The 18,316-nt window shown below is 36.6% G+C and overlaps 1 protein-coding gene across 1 annotated transcript in view; it reads right to left on the bottom strand.

The window, feature by feature from the left end:
* Positions 1-18,316, bottom strand: part of LOC131079582 (condensin complex subunit 2) — a 56,111-nt gene that overhangs the window by 22,058 nt on the left and 15,737 nt on the right. Inside the window, exons 3-11 of the mRNA XM_058017571.2 lie at positions 11,210-11,333; positions 8,537-8,604; positions 8,383-8,446; positions 8,027-8,233; positions 7,632-7,930; positions 7,355-7,505; positions 7,000-7,253; positions 6,810-6,840; positions 6,524-6,678 (exon numbers count right to left, since the gene is read on the bottom strand). Of these exons, the coding sequence (XP_057873554.1) occupies positions 6,524-6,678; positions 6,810-6,840; positions 7,000-7,253; positions 7,355-7,505; positions 7,632-7,930; positions 8,027-8,233; positions 8,383-8,446; positions 8,537-8,604; positions 11,210-11,333 (1,353 nt within the window). The remainder of the gene's footprint in view (positions 1-6,523; positions 6,679-6,809; positions 6,841-6,999; positions 7,254-7,354; positions 7,506-7,631; positions 7,931-8,026; positions 8,234-8,382; positions 8,447-8,536; positions 8,605-11,209; positions 11,334-18,316) is intronic.

The following is an 18,316-nucleotide window of genomic DNA, read 5'->3' as shown; positions in this document are numbered from 1 at the left end:
AGGAGCAAGTTAGTGCAGAAACGCCTCAATGACCTTGTCTTCGTGCAATATAATCTTCGATTGCGCGTAAGGAAGGTAGAGGAAGTAGAAGATGGTCCAATTGACTTGGATGATATAGATCCTTACAGTGATTGGACATCACAGGAGCAACCTCCATTGTTTTCCGAGGATGACATCATTGATTTGGAGAGGCAGGCTATGGAGGAGGAGGGGGGTGGATTTGGTTTCACGTTGGATGACATTGACGAGGAAGAGGATGAGTATGAGGAGTCATTGCCAGTGCCAGAAGCAGGTGGAGACATAGCTTCATCCAGGATGGAGGACGAGCAAGCCATACCGAGCGAAGAGGCACAGTCATGCCCACTGCAAACTTCTAGGACTAGACCCTCTAGTTCTACCTCTCCCCTTGTTTTTGCTAGAGCTGGGAAGAGGAAGTTGTAATTGTAATGATTTATTTACTTTTGGTTTTACAAAAACTATTTACTATTTTTCTTCCGGGCTTCCGGCCATCAGCATTCCTCATGAGGATGTGATTTTGTAGACACTTTGCATTTAAATATACCTAGAATCAGCTTGTTTCTTTTGTGGTCTCATTTATTGACTCATTGGATGCATCTTCTCATTAAATTTAGCAAAAAAAATGCATTTTTAATTAAATTTAAGCACGCTTTTAAGTTGCCGAGTTTTCCTCGAGTTTTTTTTTTCAGGCCTTGGCAAGTTTTGCCGAGTGGTGAGTAGTTCATCTATGCTAAACATTATAGTTTACAACAGCAATATGTGTTTTTTTTTTTGGCTCGATAAAAAGTCGAAGCCAAGATTTTATCAATATTTAAGAGGAGTATTACAACTACTTGTTAGACCATCTTGTTCTGGACTGTTAACCAAAACTACATCAAATGTAGAGTATTACATATAATTGCCCAACCCAAGTGTTCCGGGCAATAAACCAGAACAAATCATATAGCTATAGATAAAATGATATAGAAAACCCAGAAGCCACAAGCAGAGTTTGAAATTTCCAAACCTGGTCTGGATCAGCTTGTGCTACAGTGAGGGAGCCACCTCCCCAAACTACTATCCAACCATGGCTGAAGACATCTCAGAAAATTGTGTCAAATCCAAATCTGGGCTCAAAAAAATCTCCTTTGGAACCTTCCTTTCTTTCTTTCTTCTAACTTCCTACCATTCTCCCTCCTGGGAGGGAGCCTCATGTGTTGACAATAAGGAGATCCTTAAGAGTCCCATGCTCAACACCCCTTCCTTGTGAGTATCCTCGCGCCTGCTTAAAGAGCCTGTCTCGGTCATAGCCTTTGGAATCAATACTTCTTTTCTATTTGTTTCTACCTTAGATGGACTACTCGCCAAAAACTCGACGAGTAGTAAAAACTCGTCAAGTTTTTGGGCTAGGCGAGTCTAAGCCAAAAACTCGATCACGCCAACACAAAAGAAAAAAACGTCAAAAGTTCATGCCATTTCATTTTTTGAGCTAGGTTTTTTGGTGAGAAGGGGGAAGAGTGACCAGCAAGGAGATTTCAAGCTATTCTTGCTCATTTCAAGTGGATTTGAAGGGGATTTGAGGTGATTTTTCAAGGAAAATCAGATTCCTCATGAGGATGCGATTTTGTAGATACTTTGCATTTAAATATATGTAGAATCAGCTTGTTTCTTTTGTGTTATCATTTATTGACTCATTGGATGCATCTTCTCATTAAATTTTGCAAAAAAAAATGCATTTTTTATTAAATTTAAGCGTTTTTTTAAGTTGTCGAGTTTTTTTCCCAAGGGCTTGGCGAGTCGAGCCAAGTCACGAGTAGTCCAACTATGGTTTCTACTACCATCCCAGGGTTTGAAGGTGAGGAATCTATATATTGTTTATCATCCTTTCCTTTGCAAATCTCCTTGCTCAAAGTATTCAAATACGATTTCTCCTTACCTCTCAATGCATATTCATTGTTTGTGATCTCGTTTTAGGTGTTCCCCACATCCTTCTCCATCGAATAATGATGAGGGGCTACATCCCTCCACCAAGACGCCCTCCTATTGTTATTTTGCTTATCACATTTGGCTGCCATATGCCCAGTTTGGAAGCATTTCCTGCATCTAAAAGGAATACCTTCATAATTTGTTGATTGCACCCAAATCCCATTTACAGATTGCAGAACTATTTCTCCAAGTGGGGTTTTAGATGAATCCATTTCCACTAAGATGCATGCATAAGTGGTAGAAAATAATCCAAGAAACCCTTATTTGCCCCTAAAAATATGCCCAGTTTGGAAGCATTTCTTGCATCTAAAAGGAATACCTTCATAATCTACTGACTGCACCAAAATCCCATTTACAGATTGCAGAATTATTTCTCCAAGTGGGGTTTTCGACGAATCCATTTCCACTAAGATGTGTGCATAAGTGGTAGAAAATAATCCAAGGAACCCTTATTTGCCCCTAAAAATTTTCCCAAGAATCACCTACAACTTTAAAACAAGATTCGAGCCAAAACTGTAATGGTAAATTAGGAAGTCTTTACCCATATCGAAATCCGATCAAAAGATTCAATAACTGGGTTAAATGCTGGATACCAAGGTTTGAGCAGCAGAGTATGATTCTCCTCCTACCTCCAGAGTGATGTGCAAAAGATTTTATTCCTATCCTCCTAGTTGTCAAAGATTACCACAAAGAAGCCTCGAGCTCCTATGTAGATCTGCACATTCCCCTCCATTGAAAGACCCTAGGTCTCAGAAATCCACTTATGAAGCACCCCAAGGCTTGGCCAAAAGCCTTGAAATCTCCCTATCAAACCCATTTCAGCAAAATATTGTTCATTTTCATGAACCTCCTTGGCAATCTCTGCATCCAAATTTACTGTTGCCCTAGCAGCAACTGGCTCTTCCCCACACACCTGAGTGTCCTTGTTGTGGGCACCCCCAAAACCAAAGGCTTGTCGATTAGCCCTCTGCTCTTTTTTCCCATAACCCAAAGGTGTTGCCATTGATCTTTGACCCTTCCTCTCAGCCTCCAAAAGGGCCACTTCTCTGGCTGCAAAAATCATTGCCCCCCCTCGCAAAACCACCGCTCTGAACCACTCTTGCCGCCGCATTATGCCAATGCCCGAAATCACCTACACGCAGTGAGGGACGTGAGTAAGAAGCAGGCGAAGGCCTAAGATTCCACACCCCACCATCGATATAGCCTACAGAAACCCTAGGAGGAGCCAGAAAATTCGTCAGCGACATTTTTTATAATAGCAATATGTGTTTATTATCCGTAGCTGAAAAATTACTTGTTTACCAGTCAATTTTTTTTTATCAAGAAAATTTGTTTTGTGCTATTGGAGCTGCAATCAATATTTTCTGTGGTAAATATTTGTGAAAATCTGTTGAAACTCTATTGACTGTAAATTGTTTGACAAAATGTCCATGTGGAATCTATGAGCAATACAGTGATTTTATGGTGAATTTGTCATTTATAATTTTAGTAGCAGCAACCCACAGTGTTTGCACTCAAGAATACCTCTTATTTGCTTATTGGCCAAGTGTTTGACAAAATGCCTTCAAGATAAAATCAGCAAAATTGCAACTTTGGTCAAATATCCTGGTAGGGGTTATTTCATTTTCCTCTGCTCATTACGAGGAATGCCAGCATACTTTAGTCCCTTAGGGTTAAAAAAAAGAAGACCACGAAGATGCCAAATTGATTTAGGACAATGTGCTAGGACCTTGCTATATGCATTTGGAGCCTTTCTAATAATTGTAAAGCATCAAATTGATCTAATCTGAAAATTTGATACTTCTTAAACATGTATATCTAGATTCAGCTATGCTTTGTTCACTTTTATTGCTTCCTGAACTCATGGTAGTAATATTGTGGGTATAACCTATATTCAGATTTATGGTTCATACTACTAGGGTATAAGCATATTGAGATTTTTTAATCAATATATAAAAAAGCATATATTCTGGTATTAGCATCAACCACCATTCTCCAACTATTCGCTCATCATTATCCCTAATAACCATTGTTTTCCCCATTTGCCCAAAACTTTGTAAACTTTCAATCATTAGCTATCAATCACCAAATCACTCAAGGATCAAGTCCATTTTGCTGCATAGGTGACTAATTCATCCATAAGCAAACAAAATTTGAGTGAATATGCATTTACACTGTGCAAAACCAAATTGCCTTTCCATTGATGAAGTGGTTTAATATGATATTTGTAAAGTAAAACTTTGGCCTTCTATCCTCACTATAGGCAAACTGTCAAGTTAGAGCCTATATGATGTGGGGCCACAATGGCTCACAAATACATCCTCCACCAAAGTGCCAAAATATTTTAAGTTGGTGACACCAACAAAACCTTTATTGTGGTAATTTAGCATTTTGAAACCAGTCTTGAATGGAGCATTGGCATCTATTGTATAGAAACTGAAAATTTGAAAAACTTTCTAACACATACATCCATTTCAGCTAGCTCATTAACATCATAACTAAATCAGTTAAAAGTAAACCTATAGTGATTAGACCACAATGAATTCCAAAGACGGAAACTATTGTTGCCTTGAAAATCAAAGAGACGATAACTCAATCACGCAATGACTTTAGCTAGTTATATCCAATTTGGAAAATCAAACTGCACTTCACAATTTTGGCATCCAGACAGAAAAGTGAATCTTGAGGCTGTGTAATGTCCCCTTTTCTAGGTGACATGAGATGAGCAAGGGTTAACCTACCATTCGAGTTCTTGTAGGTCAATGACATGGTTAGGGGACTCATTCTGAGGGTCATGGAGCTTTGCAGGGGCTCTGTGAGCCATTTTGGACCTTCAAACGACAGTTCCTACATTTTAGGGAGGTCTCCTATTTTTTAGGGAGAACTGGCAGTTGACTGAATGACCACCTGGGGGACTAAGGAGTAGAGCAGGATCCTTTTGAGTGTTTGGAGAGAGGTTCCTACTTTTTAGGGCGATTCCCTACTTTTTAGGAGGTTGTGGCAGTTTCCATATTTGAGGTTCCACGGGACCATACCATGGTTTCAGTTTCAGGTAGATTGGATGTGTTTCCTAGTTTCTAGGAGCATCCCTAGATTTTAGGGATGGGACTGCCAGTTGGCCCATCTTGTCTGGCATCAGTCACAGACAGGTGACAAAGTCAGATTCATGTTTGGTTGGTTATTTTTGGCTATTATTGGATCTATGGAAATATTTTAATACATTTAAATATCTCCTAAGTTAGCGATTAAATAAATTAAAATAAGGCTATGTATATAGCCATTTCGGAGTAATAAAGGGCTTTTGGCTTCATCTGGTTTGATATGCCTATGTGTTATAACTCGTTGGAAAGGTCTTGAACTTTGCTACATGATTCTCACCTCCCAGAGTCTTTTTGGATGCTTGAAGCTATTTATTCGCAATAAAGTGATATTTTTCTATAGTTTGACGCCATAATTGGGAAAGTGTCACTTTAATTATAAAGCGCAAGCTTTATTATTCTTTAGGGTTCGACTTGCAAAGGGAAAGGAGTTATAAGGAGATGAAAACCTAATTGATAGCATCTTTGATCATTTTGAAACTTGCGAATTTGGGAATTGCTCTGGAAGAGTGATTTTGGTCTGGGACATAAACCCCAGGTCTGAACTTGCTGGGACGTAGCCCTCAACAGAAGTTGACAATGGATTTATCCAGGATTGCACAGAGATTGTCAGAGGTAGAAGACACATCTTCTTGGCCTGAAGATTCAACGTGCATATTGGGGGTTTCAACAGGGCGGCTGGTCTATTTCAGCTGGCACGTGATTTGCAGCAGCTTCCACGCCTCCTTTGCAACCACGCCTTGTTTGTATGTTGGCTTGAAGGGTTGTATTCAGCTTATTTGGTCTTCCTTGTTCATTGCCAGTAATATTCCTCCATCTGGCATTAATCCAGATTGAGAACAGCTCCAAATAAATGTATGGATTCTTGCTGAATACAAAACTAGGTTATTTACCCGGTATGATTTGCAGTATTTTCAGATTGCTTAAGTGTTCTTACATATGAACATTGTTTACTGTTTTATTTCACAATTGTTGCTATTTATCAATTACTTTACTTATAACATCAAAAACCAAAAAGAAACAATCCCTTTCTGCAACTTCTGTCTATTCTATAAGATCACCGGAAAATTACAAAAATATAGTATGTTTAATTAAGAATTTACAGCAGCAACAGAAAAAGGATCCTTTTGGGATTTTTCAGGCTGCCCAAGATTATAGCCCTCAATAATAAAAATAAACTCGTCATATTAACCTAAATCACTCTAGAAAAGGTAGCCTGAACTTTATTCCCAAGATTGTCTCCTACATTCATTGCCTTTTCTTCATTCAATCGTTTCCATAAATAATGACGGTGGATAATAACATAACACATGTTACAAGAGATATCTTAAACATAAATTAAGTTAAAGCACATTTTCCAACCTAATGATTCTGTGTTGAAGAACAGATAGAAGTAAAATGCAGACCACTATTAAGGTGGTGTGGTAACTTGCAAACCATACCTTCCGAGGTTGAGCAACCATGTTACTATCACTCAAGTCTTCAACATCACTTCCATCATGTACATTATCCCAGTTACCACTATTAGGGTCATGAAAATCTCCACTGTCACATGTAAATGATGCTTCATAGCTATCATTTCTTTCCATAGAATCATCTGCAAGTAGCATAGTTAGCAACAAACATTAGATAACTCCTTTTAATGAATATAAAAAATACATATGATTCTTAATAGTATCAAAATACTTAAAAATCACATTGGTCTCAGGAACAAGATATAGAATGTACCAGTTTCTTTTCTTGCTCTCTTCCGGATGCACTGCAAATGCAATAAACAAACAGTTCTCAGTTACAGTTCAAGATTCCAACATTAAAGATCAAGCTTGAAGGTTCTTTTGTGCGTAAACGTGGGCCACATTTCATTTTTTCTCTATAAGAAGGTTAAAAACAATAGTATTTACAAAGATGATGGCAATACCAATGTGGAAGGCAACATGAATAACTTAACAAGTTCCTCTGGGTGATAATGGCAGTCTTCTGGAAGAATAGTTTCAATAGAAGAATTACTGGGGGGAAGAAGCAAGGACTGCTGATTTTTGGGTGGAGCAAATGCCGTGCTTTCAATATCCTGCAAATTCATATAATCAACCAAAAAAGGTTCTCTTTTCGTTTTTCTAGTCTTCTTTCCATTTAAGGATGAATCATCTTGAGCCTCTGTACTTCGTTTAATATCTACAAGCATATAAAATTGAGTTGCCAATTATTCCAACAAGAATGTTAAAATGCACAATTAGGAAGAACATGAAATTAAGAATTTAGATGTTAGTCCTTACCTTTTGATTTATGTAACTTCCAGTGTTCTGGCCCTGCCCAAGCATTCTTGCTAGAGGGCATACCCATCCCCAGTACTAAAAAATCAACTGTCTGCTCGCCTAAAGAATCCTCATTAACTGTGTATTCTGCTGTACATTCATTGAGATTTTCCTGAAAGATAGGATTGGAAATTGATTGTGCATAAAACAGTAGAGCCTCATAAGATAAACAAGTTTTTAATCAAATAAAGAATCACATAATAGGGTTAGAATGCCGCTGATTAGAAACTTATTGGACCTCATGGTTGTGTATTTCTGGAGCAAAAGAACCCCATGAAGCTGAATCTTGTATCACATTATCCAATCCATCATCAATGTCTCCATCAGCCGTAAAGTTGTTTTCAAAGAATTGAGGCCTTCCTTCATCTGTAACTTCATCATCACAAGATAAATCACATTCCGTGTCTTCATGTTGTCTCACTGATGCAGCTTGAGCACTATCATCATAGGGATCATCCACCAACTTAAGGATTGCATTAAGTGTGGGTGAAATTTCTGTTGAATCTTGCAGTGCAGCCATTGAATGCAGAACAATATCTGGATAACAAAAATAATTTTCAGTCAAGCTGCAAACTTGGCATGAAAACATGAATGAAAAATATATTTTGCAAGATAAACTAGGTCCAGCAATACCTTTCATTAGAGAAAGGTCTATCAGGGATGATGTTTCTGTATTTTTAGCTGCTGATAACTTCATATTCTTCTCTGGGACATCCCAAGAGTCAAAGACAATGTGGAAATCATCATAGACACACAGCGTATTGAATAGAAGGCCCTTGGCTCCTCCCTCATCAAATTGTGCAGAAGTTTGATGGTATAAAGGGTCGACCGTAAAGCCAACTACAAAGATTGAAATCAGAACTTGCCTAAATCAATCAAAGAGTTAACAGGACCTCCAACCCTTCCATTCCTATCATAGTTTGAAAAAACATGCAACAACTATACTGAAAATGAAGAGAGAAAGTGCTTCCAATGAAAGTAAGTTATACCATCAAACTTCTTTATATTAAGTGCTTCAAATGAAGGTTCCAAAGAAGCCAATGAAGCTGGGATCTGCAAGTAATGGAAATACACAAAATCATTTCCAAGTCATAAACAAAGCATCATTCATACATACCAAACATCCATAACCCAAGGACAGACCTTCTTAGGGTGTTCCTTCCTCATTTCATCTTCCTCTATATCTCTAAGTTCTCCTTCTTCCCCTTGTCCTATGATGACATTGTTGCAGGTTTAGTAATCAATAATGTTTTATTGAAAAATGTATTGGAAAAAAACCATACCATAAATTACATTAGCGAGTAAAATTTGTTTGAAAAAAACAAAAATTAACAAGCCATGAAATGCATACATATTTGCTGCAAGAGAAAAACAATCAAAGTAAAAAAACACGTATTTAAAATTTAAATGACCATGAAAAATGACATTTAGCTTACATTTACTCACTATCTAGAGCAAAGGAAAAAGTTAAAGATAACAGTTATTGTGGAACTATAACAAGTCACAAATACTGAAGTTGGGTGATAGTAATTCATCTTCAACATTGTCTTTTGATCAACTTTGCACTATTGCAGCATTCAGTTCCATTAAGGGTCTGAAGGTCTTTCCCTGTACATTTTGTTTTTTGCATGAAAATATGAACTATGTATGTATATATACGAAACAGCTAAGTGATTGATCAAAAATGATCAGACAGAAAACAAAAAGGCCAATTATCAATATCTAAAAGAAAATAATGCTTTATTTTGAAAACCATTATCTCATACTCAGACATAGGAAGCATATAAAAGATAACAATATCTTAACGATTTACAGAACCCAATTGCACAAGACACCTACAAATAAGATTTCAAAAACAAAAGGCAAAAGATGTTTTTTGGGTATCATTCAACTCAAGTATAGTTCAATTTTTGCATCCCTTGTGGTTGGACCTCACATAAACTGGGCCCTGCCAAAACACCTATCCCAAGAGTATTGTAAATAACAGCTAAGTCCTGCATGACATCTACAAAGATCAGCGATAGCATAGATAGTAGCAATGTTGTTGCCAATATGACAAATAAAATTGGCATGCAGAGCAAGCTGTAACACACACGGATGTGGGCACTTACATGCCTGCACACAAAGGAATGTGTGCATGCAAGGGGGAGAGCCACGGGTGGTAAGTGGGGAGGGAGAGAGAGCGGGAGGGGGGCACTTGTATGCCTGCACACACAAGAATGTGTGTACGCAGGGAGTAGTGCAGGGAGAGAGGGAGAGGGAGAGGGAGAAAGCATTTGCATGCCTGCACACATAGGAAAGTGGGTGTGCTAAGGAAAGAGGGATCAGGGGATAGGAGGAGAAAGGCACTTGCACACCCACACACATAAGAATGTAGGGAGAGGCACTTGCACGCCTGCACACACAAGAATGTGTGTGCAAGGAGAGAGAGAGAGAGAGAGAGAGTCACTTGCATGTCTGCACACGCAGCAATGTGTGCATCTAGGAGTGAGAAGAGATGGGGGGGGAGAGAGCGAGGGAAAGAGAGGCACTAGGAAGAGGAAGGGATGGAGAGGGAGGAGGCTCTTGCACACCTACACACAGGAATGAGTGTACAAGGGGGAAACAAAGGATGGTAAGTAAAGGTTCGGGGGGTGGGGAGAGAGAGAGAGAGAGAGAGAGAGAGAGAGGAGGCACTTGCAAGCCTACACATACGAGAATGTGATTATGCACGGGAGGCAGCAGGGGGTGGTAAGTGAGGGGTCAAGGAGAGAGAGATACACACATGCCCACACAAGTATTCTTCAATTTTTGTACCCTTGTGGTTGGACCTCATTACCAAGCTCGATAGTAAGCTAGGCCCTGCCAAAACCGCCTATTCTAAGAGCATCATAAACAACAATTAAGGCCTGTGTGACATCCACAAAGATCGGCAACAAAATAGATAATGGCAATGACAATATTAGGATACAACATAGAATATTAGCAAGCAGGAGCAAACTATAAAGGGCAAAGAGAGGGGGGGGAGGTGAGGGAGAGGGAAGCTTGGGATTAAACTGAGCCCTGCCAAACCTCCTATTCCAAAAGCATTGTGAGTAAACAATTAAGGCCTGCAAGACATCCACAAAGATCAGCAACAACATAGATAATAGCTAGTACAGTGTTAGGATATGATAAAGAGCATTGGCAAGCAGAAGCAAATTGTAAAGAAAGCAAAAGAATGTGCTATGCCAACGCAAGACAAGTATAGGAAGGTTAGACAAATTTTTGATTCATGTAATGTGGACTCAGCTAAGTCTGTCTCTATTTCTCTAGGCTAATCTGTGTTAGCATATTTTAGTCATGATAAGTACATATATCTCCATTGGTACATGTAGCTCTCAATTTCATAGAACCTATAGAGATAGGTAAGTTCATTTGTAATCCTACAAATAGTTTGTTGGCAGTTGGCAGCATGAAAACTGCAAACTCAATTAGTATAATGAATTTTTCCATTAAAACTTACTTATATAAGCTCCAATTGTTCATAGAAATAAACAATAAATAATAAATACTTTTCCTAACTCTATACACCAATCAGCAGCCACATAATACTGACTCCGATATTTTTAAAGTTGCATGGGGATGACAGGTTTCATTAATAGTTTAACACTTGTTATCTCCCATTCTGAAGTTATTTTCTTCAACAATTATGTACCTCACTCAGAAAACAACAAGAAAGCCTACTCATAAACTACAGAAACGGTCATTTGTAATGATCTTAGAAAGCAATAGTTCATACTAAAGAAAAAAAGCATTGTGAAGTGCATACTAATAGGAAAAACACGAAAAACATACCATTTAGTTCCTTCTCAATGACATTTGTACGATTAAGCCCTCCAAGGACCTTGTACACTTCAGAGTAAACCGAGTCAACTCGAAATGAATAAATCTTTACCCCTGCTTCCAATGTGCAGCTAGCCTGTCAGATCAGTGATTTAAAACATTAGTTTTGATTACAACTTTGACAACGCTTTATATCAATTACAATTATATACATGATGAGGATTAAGGAATGTTATACATAAGTTGGCAATTAATACTTCACATAGAAATTAATGCCAACTCACAATGGACATACTACTCTATTACCATGCAGAAAAAAAAGTTCAGAAGAAAACTCATATCCCAATTTTGTATTTACTAGATACATTGGAGAACTCATTAATTCAATAGAGAATCAGAAAACTATGGCCAATTTCCAAGTATTGAAACCTCAAGAACAAATACACATGTAATTTAAAGTGAAGTGAAGAAAACATAAAGGCTGACCATACAATTTTTAAATTACCATTCTTTTATGACATGAGAGTATTATATATGATGTGGAGTACAGGATGCTAGACATAAGTACAGCAATTAAATCAACCTTAAACTCAGTACTTCAGATAGAAAATAACATCGACTCACAATGGACATATTACTCTGTTACCAAGCAGAAACAAAAGTCCAGAAGAAAACCCACATGCCAATATTATATTTACTAGATACATTTGAGAATTCAACATAGAATACAATGGCAACCTATGGGCAATTTCCAAACATTTAAAACCTCAAGAAAAAATACGTGTGTCAACTACAGTAAAGGAAACATAAAGCTAACCATAAAAATTTTAATTCCAAAATTTTCCTTCAGTAGATCTTTTTTAAAAACAGAATGTTGTCAATAAATAAAAACTGTTGCCGGCTTTGTGTCCAATAGTCCAACTCACAATGGGCATACTACTCTGTTACCCACAGAAACAACAATCCAGAAGAAAACCCACATCCCAATATCATGTTTTCTAGACACATTTATAATTCACAAGAAAAAACTATGTCATCCTGTGGCCAATTTGCAAATATTAAAACTTCGAGAACAGATACATGTAATTTAAAGTGAGGAAAACATAAAGCTAACCATAAAATTTTAAATTTCCAAATTTTCGCAAGGTAGATCTATTTGAAAAACATAATCTTGTCAAGAAATAAAGAATGTTGCTGGATTTGTGTCCAAGATTCCAAATAAAGGTTAATAAAGAATCAAACCATAAACCAGCACAACAATATCAAAATACCAGGGGCAAATGCTGGAGGGATAAAACATATGAACATAATAAACATACTTCACAGAAATCATACATACTCCACCCAAAGTTTCATAGACATAGATACGGTATCAGATACGAATATGGCCATTTTTTAAGACCTCTAATATGGATATGACTCGATACAACATTCACAAAAAAAAAATACACATGTATCTAACACGATTTTCTACATTATTAGAGGAAATTTTCATTACTTTACAAGCAATATACACACATAATTGCTACATAAATAATTATAAGTTGATATAACAATTTGCAATATACAAAAAAAAATATAGAAACCAAGACCTATAATTAAATTAAGAATAATGTCATTCAAATCTAAATAAAAATAAAACAAAGTAAAATTTAAATATAAATTAAAAACAATACACCTAAATATATTAAAAACTTAAAATTGAAATATAAAGAACTAAATAAACAATAATAATCTAAATTTAAAACTAACTTTTCACGTATTTCCCGTGATGCCGCATAAAGAACTAAACAAACAATAATAATCTCAATTTAAAAGTAACTTTTCACATCTTTCTCCTAATGCTGCCCCTACGAGTTTCTTCCGAGGCTAGCATTTCAATGCCACTTATGGGCAACAAGCTTTTGCCGAGACCTTGGGAGGATGCAACAAAACTCTGATGGTGATCTTGCACATAGTGTTCGGCCATTCTCTGGCACAGCTGGGAGGACAACATATACGACTCAAGCAAGGAAAAAAGATCCATGTGTGAGAGTTTCTGGGCTTTATTCAGCAACCCAGCCACACCCATGCACCAACACTTCTACAATAGTTCTTGGCGAGGAAACAATGAGAGAAGTGGCTGAAAATGAAACTTATTTCGCTGAGAAGGGTCTCATTAGTAGATTCAAAGGGTTTTGGCCAAGCCTCTCTAAGCTACATTGATGGATTACGAACACATGTCATCCTATTTTGGATGGCAATCTCCAAATATACCCCTATGCACAAGGGTTTTGGGTGGTGATTTTTGACAATATTCGGGATCACTAGACAATTCTTTGTGATTAACAATGGAGCTATGAGCAACATTTGCTTATGCTGAAACCTTGCATCCTTCTTTCAACCCAACGTGTCAATCTTTCTCTACTACTCCAATATAAATAAGACTCCAGAATCTTCAACTTCAATGTTGGTTTGATTCTTATTTTGAAGCTATTGGCAATTCATTGGGAAAGTATCTAGGGATTGATGAGGGTTCATAAAATTATTTGCGTACCGAATATTCCAGCTTTCTATTGGAGATTGATATCACCAAAGATCTTTCAGTGAATATCTCTCTCAACACTACAAATGGGTGTTGAAACCAGAGGTTAGATTATGAGGGTTTACCCTTTTGTTGTCGCAAATGTTTCAATACTAGCCATATTGCTGCCCAATATTCCAAACATAAAAACAATAGCCAAGCCACTTGATGGAGAGATGTCTCCTTCCATCACTACTCGGTGGAAAAAGAAGATTATATTTCATGCACAAAGAAATCCAATGGGGATGGTTGTCAAAAGCATCCACCAAGTAATATATAGTCCACACCTAGGGTTGCGGACGGCTCTCCTCCTACGAGGAGGGATAGCCTTAAGGCTACAAAGGATCATAACTCAAATGAAGAGTTGGCAAATTAGACAAAGTATTCAAAAATTATGTCTCATAGGGGAGAAAAACAATGCTCCAAAAAAAAAATGATGATATTAATGTTGGGGCAGTCAAGGGAATAGGACAATCATGCAAAGGAAAAAGAAGAAAATGAGACAACTTTCTACATGCATCTTCGCTCCCACACCAAACATGGAGCTAAATATTATAACTTTAGAAAATATTTTGTTGATCTTAATGGATCCCTGTGCTTACCATTATGTATTCTGCTTATGGGAATTCATGCTTTACAGTTCTTTTGGGCACTCCTTCTGAATGGCCATTTTGACTACGCTCTAGATGGATGCAGGGTGGTTTGAATTATTAAATTTTTATTTTAACATTATCAGGTGTGGCCCCATAATGTCACTTTTACCTATCAAAAAAAATCTAAATTTAAAACATAGACAATTCGTTTTCATATTTAATTTTTTAAATCTTAATTAAAAATTATAAACCATGATAAAATAAGTAAATATAAATTTAAATAATATTAATAATTTAGTAAAGAATAAACAATTAAAAATATATTAATAAATTTTATTTATTTTTATAAAATAAATTTTATTTTTTTTAAATCTCTAATGCTTAAACAACATAATATAAAATATGAAAGTATAAACAATTGATTTTTTTAAATCTTTGAAAATTAAAATGCAAAAAGTAGTACAATTGTGTTGGAAGAAACCCAAGAAAATAGGTTGCTGAAATAGAAAAAAAGCAATTGCACGAATGAAGTTTTTTTTAAGCAAGAATTGTATACCTCACTTCTATTCAGTCAATTAAGACCTGACAAAGGTATTGAAATGAAGACCCCAATTCGTCTAACAAAATATCATCGTCAAATGGCATTTCTGAGGACTATTACAAAGAAAAGGCTAAAATGTCTTTTCAAAACCCATCATGGGTTAATTCTCTTTATCGTTTGGTGACTTATGGATGATTAGTTCATGGTGGCGAACCACAAATACAAGGTAAACACCGACATTTCTTCTATTTTTGTGGTTTCGTTGTTGGACATAAGGGAGCCAAAGGAAACGGTAAAAGCCTTTTGCATTCTCATTAAGAAACATTTTTTGGGTGATTTGAATTTGGTTTTGGAGGTCGCCTGTTTTAGAGGTGGTGTTCCTCTTCCCTCAAATTTTCTGAAGCTTCAAGAGAAAAGGGAAACGATGGAATGGTTCCCCTTTCTTTTCTCCTCCAAGTCTTCCAATCTTGCACATTCGCCAAAATGCTGCAAAAGGCATGTCTTTCCTGAAGAAAATTTTGGGTTTGGGGGCATTGAACAAGATCAATTGGCTAATCAAGTTCATCACAAGGAGCAAATAAGATGAAAAAATTTCACATTGTGATTACAATCAATAGTGTTTCTAGCTTGTGTCTGTTATTAAAATATTTTGAATGTATGGCCCTTGATTTTGTTGATCTCTGGTAGTATGGAAAATTTAGAAATTATATATAATATTTAGTTAAGTCTATAGGTTGTACAAAAAACTAGTATCCAAGCTTTTGTTGTATCTTGGATTTGGAGGGCCAAAAGGGTCAAAACAAAAAAATTGTATATTTTGCTTATGTTAATATAATTGGGAGCAACCCCCAAGGTTGCAATTTATCTATCAAAACAAGAAAATAGGAAGGTTCATGTTAGACTTATTAATAATCAATTCATGCAACATCGAACACTTTGAAATAGAATTTAAAAATAAATAATAATGATTAAATTTAAATATTAAAAATTAAATTTAAATATAAAAGAAAATAACTAAATATAATTAATTTAAAATTAATTAAATTAATGAATGGTCAAAAGACATGGAAGGAGAAGTTGTGACTCCCTCAACAATGAGATATTAAAGGGAGAAGAGAACTTAATTTGAGAGGGGGATGATTTGGAAATCAGAAGTGCAGATCTGATTTAAATAAGTGCATATCTGATTATGAAAGGTTGTGTCCCTTTCAAAGGGCAGAAATAATGAAGAGTTGCACTCTTTCAAAGGGTGCTAATGGTGAAAGGGTGTCTCTTGCCAAAGGACATACATGATGAAGAGGTGTGACCTCTCCCTCACATTGAGAGATATAAAGGAAAGGAATCAAAAGGATCCAGTGACATCACCATCGATCAGATCAGATCAGAACTGTTATTAAGTTACAAGCAGTAACATCCTTGTTCTTGGTCGTATGCATGGGGCTATGCTTAATATGTATGCTTGATATATGAAGCTTGATAATGTTCTTATGTACGACAGTCATACTTAATTTCATAACTTTCATAGTACATGAAAAACTATTATATATATAGCCCAGTACTTAGTTTTCTGCTAATACCTATGAAGGATGGGCTCGATTTGTGCTTAAGGAGAGGAGGTCTAATTCCAACCCATTAGGCAGTCCCGAGATGGGGTAAGGATCAGATTTCGTAAATCTTGAGGGTATAATCCTGAGATGGTGTAAGGGTCTGCAGCCGTAAACCTTGAGGGAGCCTGTTGTAGTTTGGTTTCTCAGCACCCTTGGCAACATAATTGTTGTTTGTAACTAGGCTAAGAAAAAGGGGGATTCGGATTGCCTAAGGCAACATCCGAATCCCTAAAGGGCTGGCCCTTTTGCCAAAGGGTAACGTGTAGAGCTGGACCCTTCACGCCAAAGAAGATAGCGTGTTCCTAAATAGGGCCAGCCCTACAATGAACACGCCACACTCATAAAGACCTAAATCAAATTGGCACCAAAATATATATTTAAATAAACCGACTTAAAAGGGTATATGCACCATATAAATAAAGGCTATTTGGCAAGTTTAAAACAATCATTCATTCATGCTCTTAGCGAAATTCATCTGCCTCTTGGTGTGCGAAAATAATCAGTGAACTTGGCGAATTTATCCAAAGAATTTATAAAGAATTTTGGTGCTGTTTATTGCTGTTAGATGGTCCATTAAAGTGCAGACCTGAGAGACTCATACTTGCAGACCTGAAGCAAACTTGAAAGTGCAGATTCAGTTGTAATGAAAGAGCAGACCTGGTGAATATAGAAGTGCAGACCTGGTGTATTAAAAGGGGCAGATCTGATTCATTCAAGTGTGCAGTTTGAAGATCCCAGATCTGAGTCACATGATTTGAGCTAAGTATTGTATTGTTGCAATTCAGAATTGAATACTTAATCAGACTTGTGGGTCTTTAGTCCTAGGTTTTTCCTCCTTGGAGGTTTTCCCAGGGTAATTGAGTTGGTCTCTTGTGCACTTGTTTTCTTTCTTTCGTTTACTTGCTTATCATTTACTTAATGTTAATCTGAAATTAAATACTGAAAGTCTGATTGGTGGTCTGAGACACAAGATTTACAATAATCACCCCTTCCTCTCTTAGGGTTTGGTAGTAACAAGGTTAGATCATAAATATAGAAGGCTATGAATTATGAAATGTAGAATTAATTATAAAAGGGGCATAATAAATTGGCAATGCATTCAGTAATGTATAATAATTGTTGGAAATATGACAGCTTCCAAGTAGGGGACATTACAACATCCAACACAGCTGAAAGATTAGTGTTTTTGGGGCATGCATGGGCATGATATCCAACACATAACTGAGTCATATTGTACCTGTATCTGTATCAGAAACAACAATACGTGCACCTGGGGAGGGGTGTGGGCGTATAACTAATACAAATACTATTATCCAAAAAAAATTGGCTTGATCTCCAATCTCTATTATCTGGCCAATATTTTACCTCCAAACATTGGCGTCTATGATAATTATCCTAAGTAATCCAATCCATCAGTACCAATCAAACAATAATGCAGTTTGATTGTAAAATTTCACATAATATGATTGTGCTTACTCTTAGAACTAATAAATTTAAATATTAAGACGAATAGGACAACGTTTTCCTCCAGTATAAAGTTTTATATCTCAATGAATCTTTATTGCAATGAAACATAGCACATGATTTGAAAAGGAATACACCTACCCAGATGAATTAACATTTAAAAAAAAAATTACAATGATTAATGGAACAAGTACTAAAACAGTAAAATAATTGTTTATGCAAACTCACAAGCCAACGATCACTGGTTTTTATAACCCTCCTATGCCAACCCATATGTATGTCAAGGTTGAGGACCTATTTGATACCCATTGTTTATTCAAATTTAATGTCTCGTGAATATTAACTACAACT

Source organism: Cryptomeria japonica, chromosome 9 (assembly GCF_030272615.1).
Source record: "Cryptomeria japonica chromosome 9, Sugi_1.0, whole genome shotgun sequence".
Taxonomy (NCBI): Eukaryota; Viridiplantae; Streptophyta; class Pinopsida; order Cupressales; family Cupressaceae; genus Cryptomeria; species Cryptomeria japonica.
This window is presented reverse-complemented; position numbering and strand designations above follow the sequence as displayed.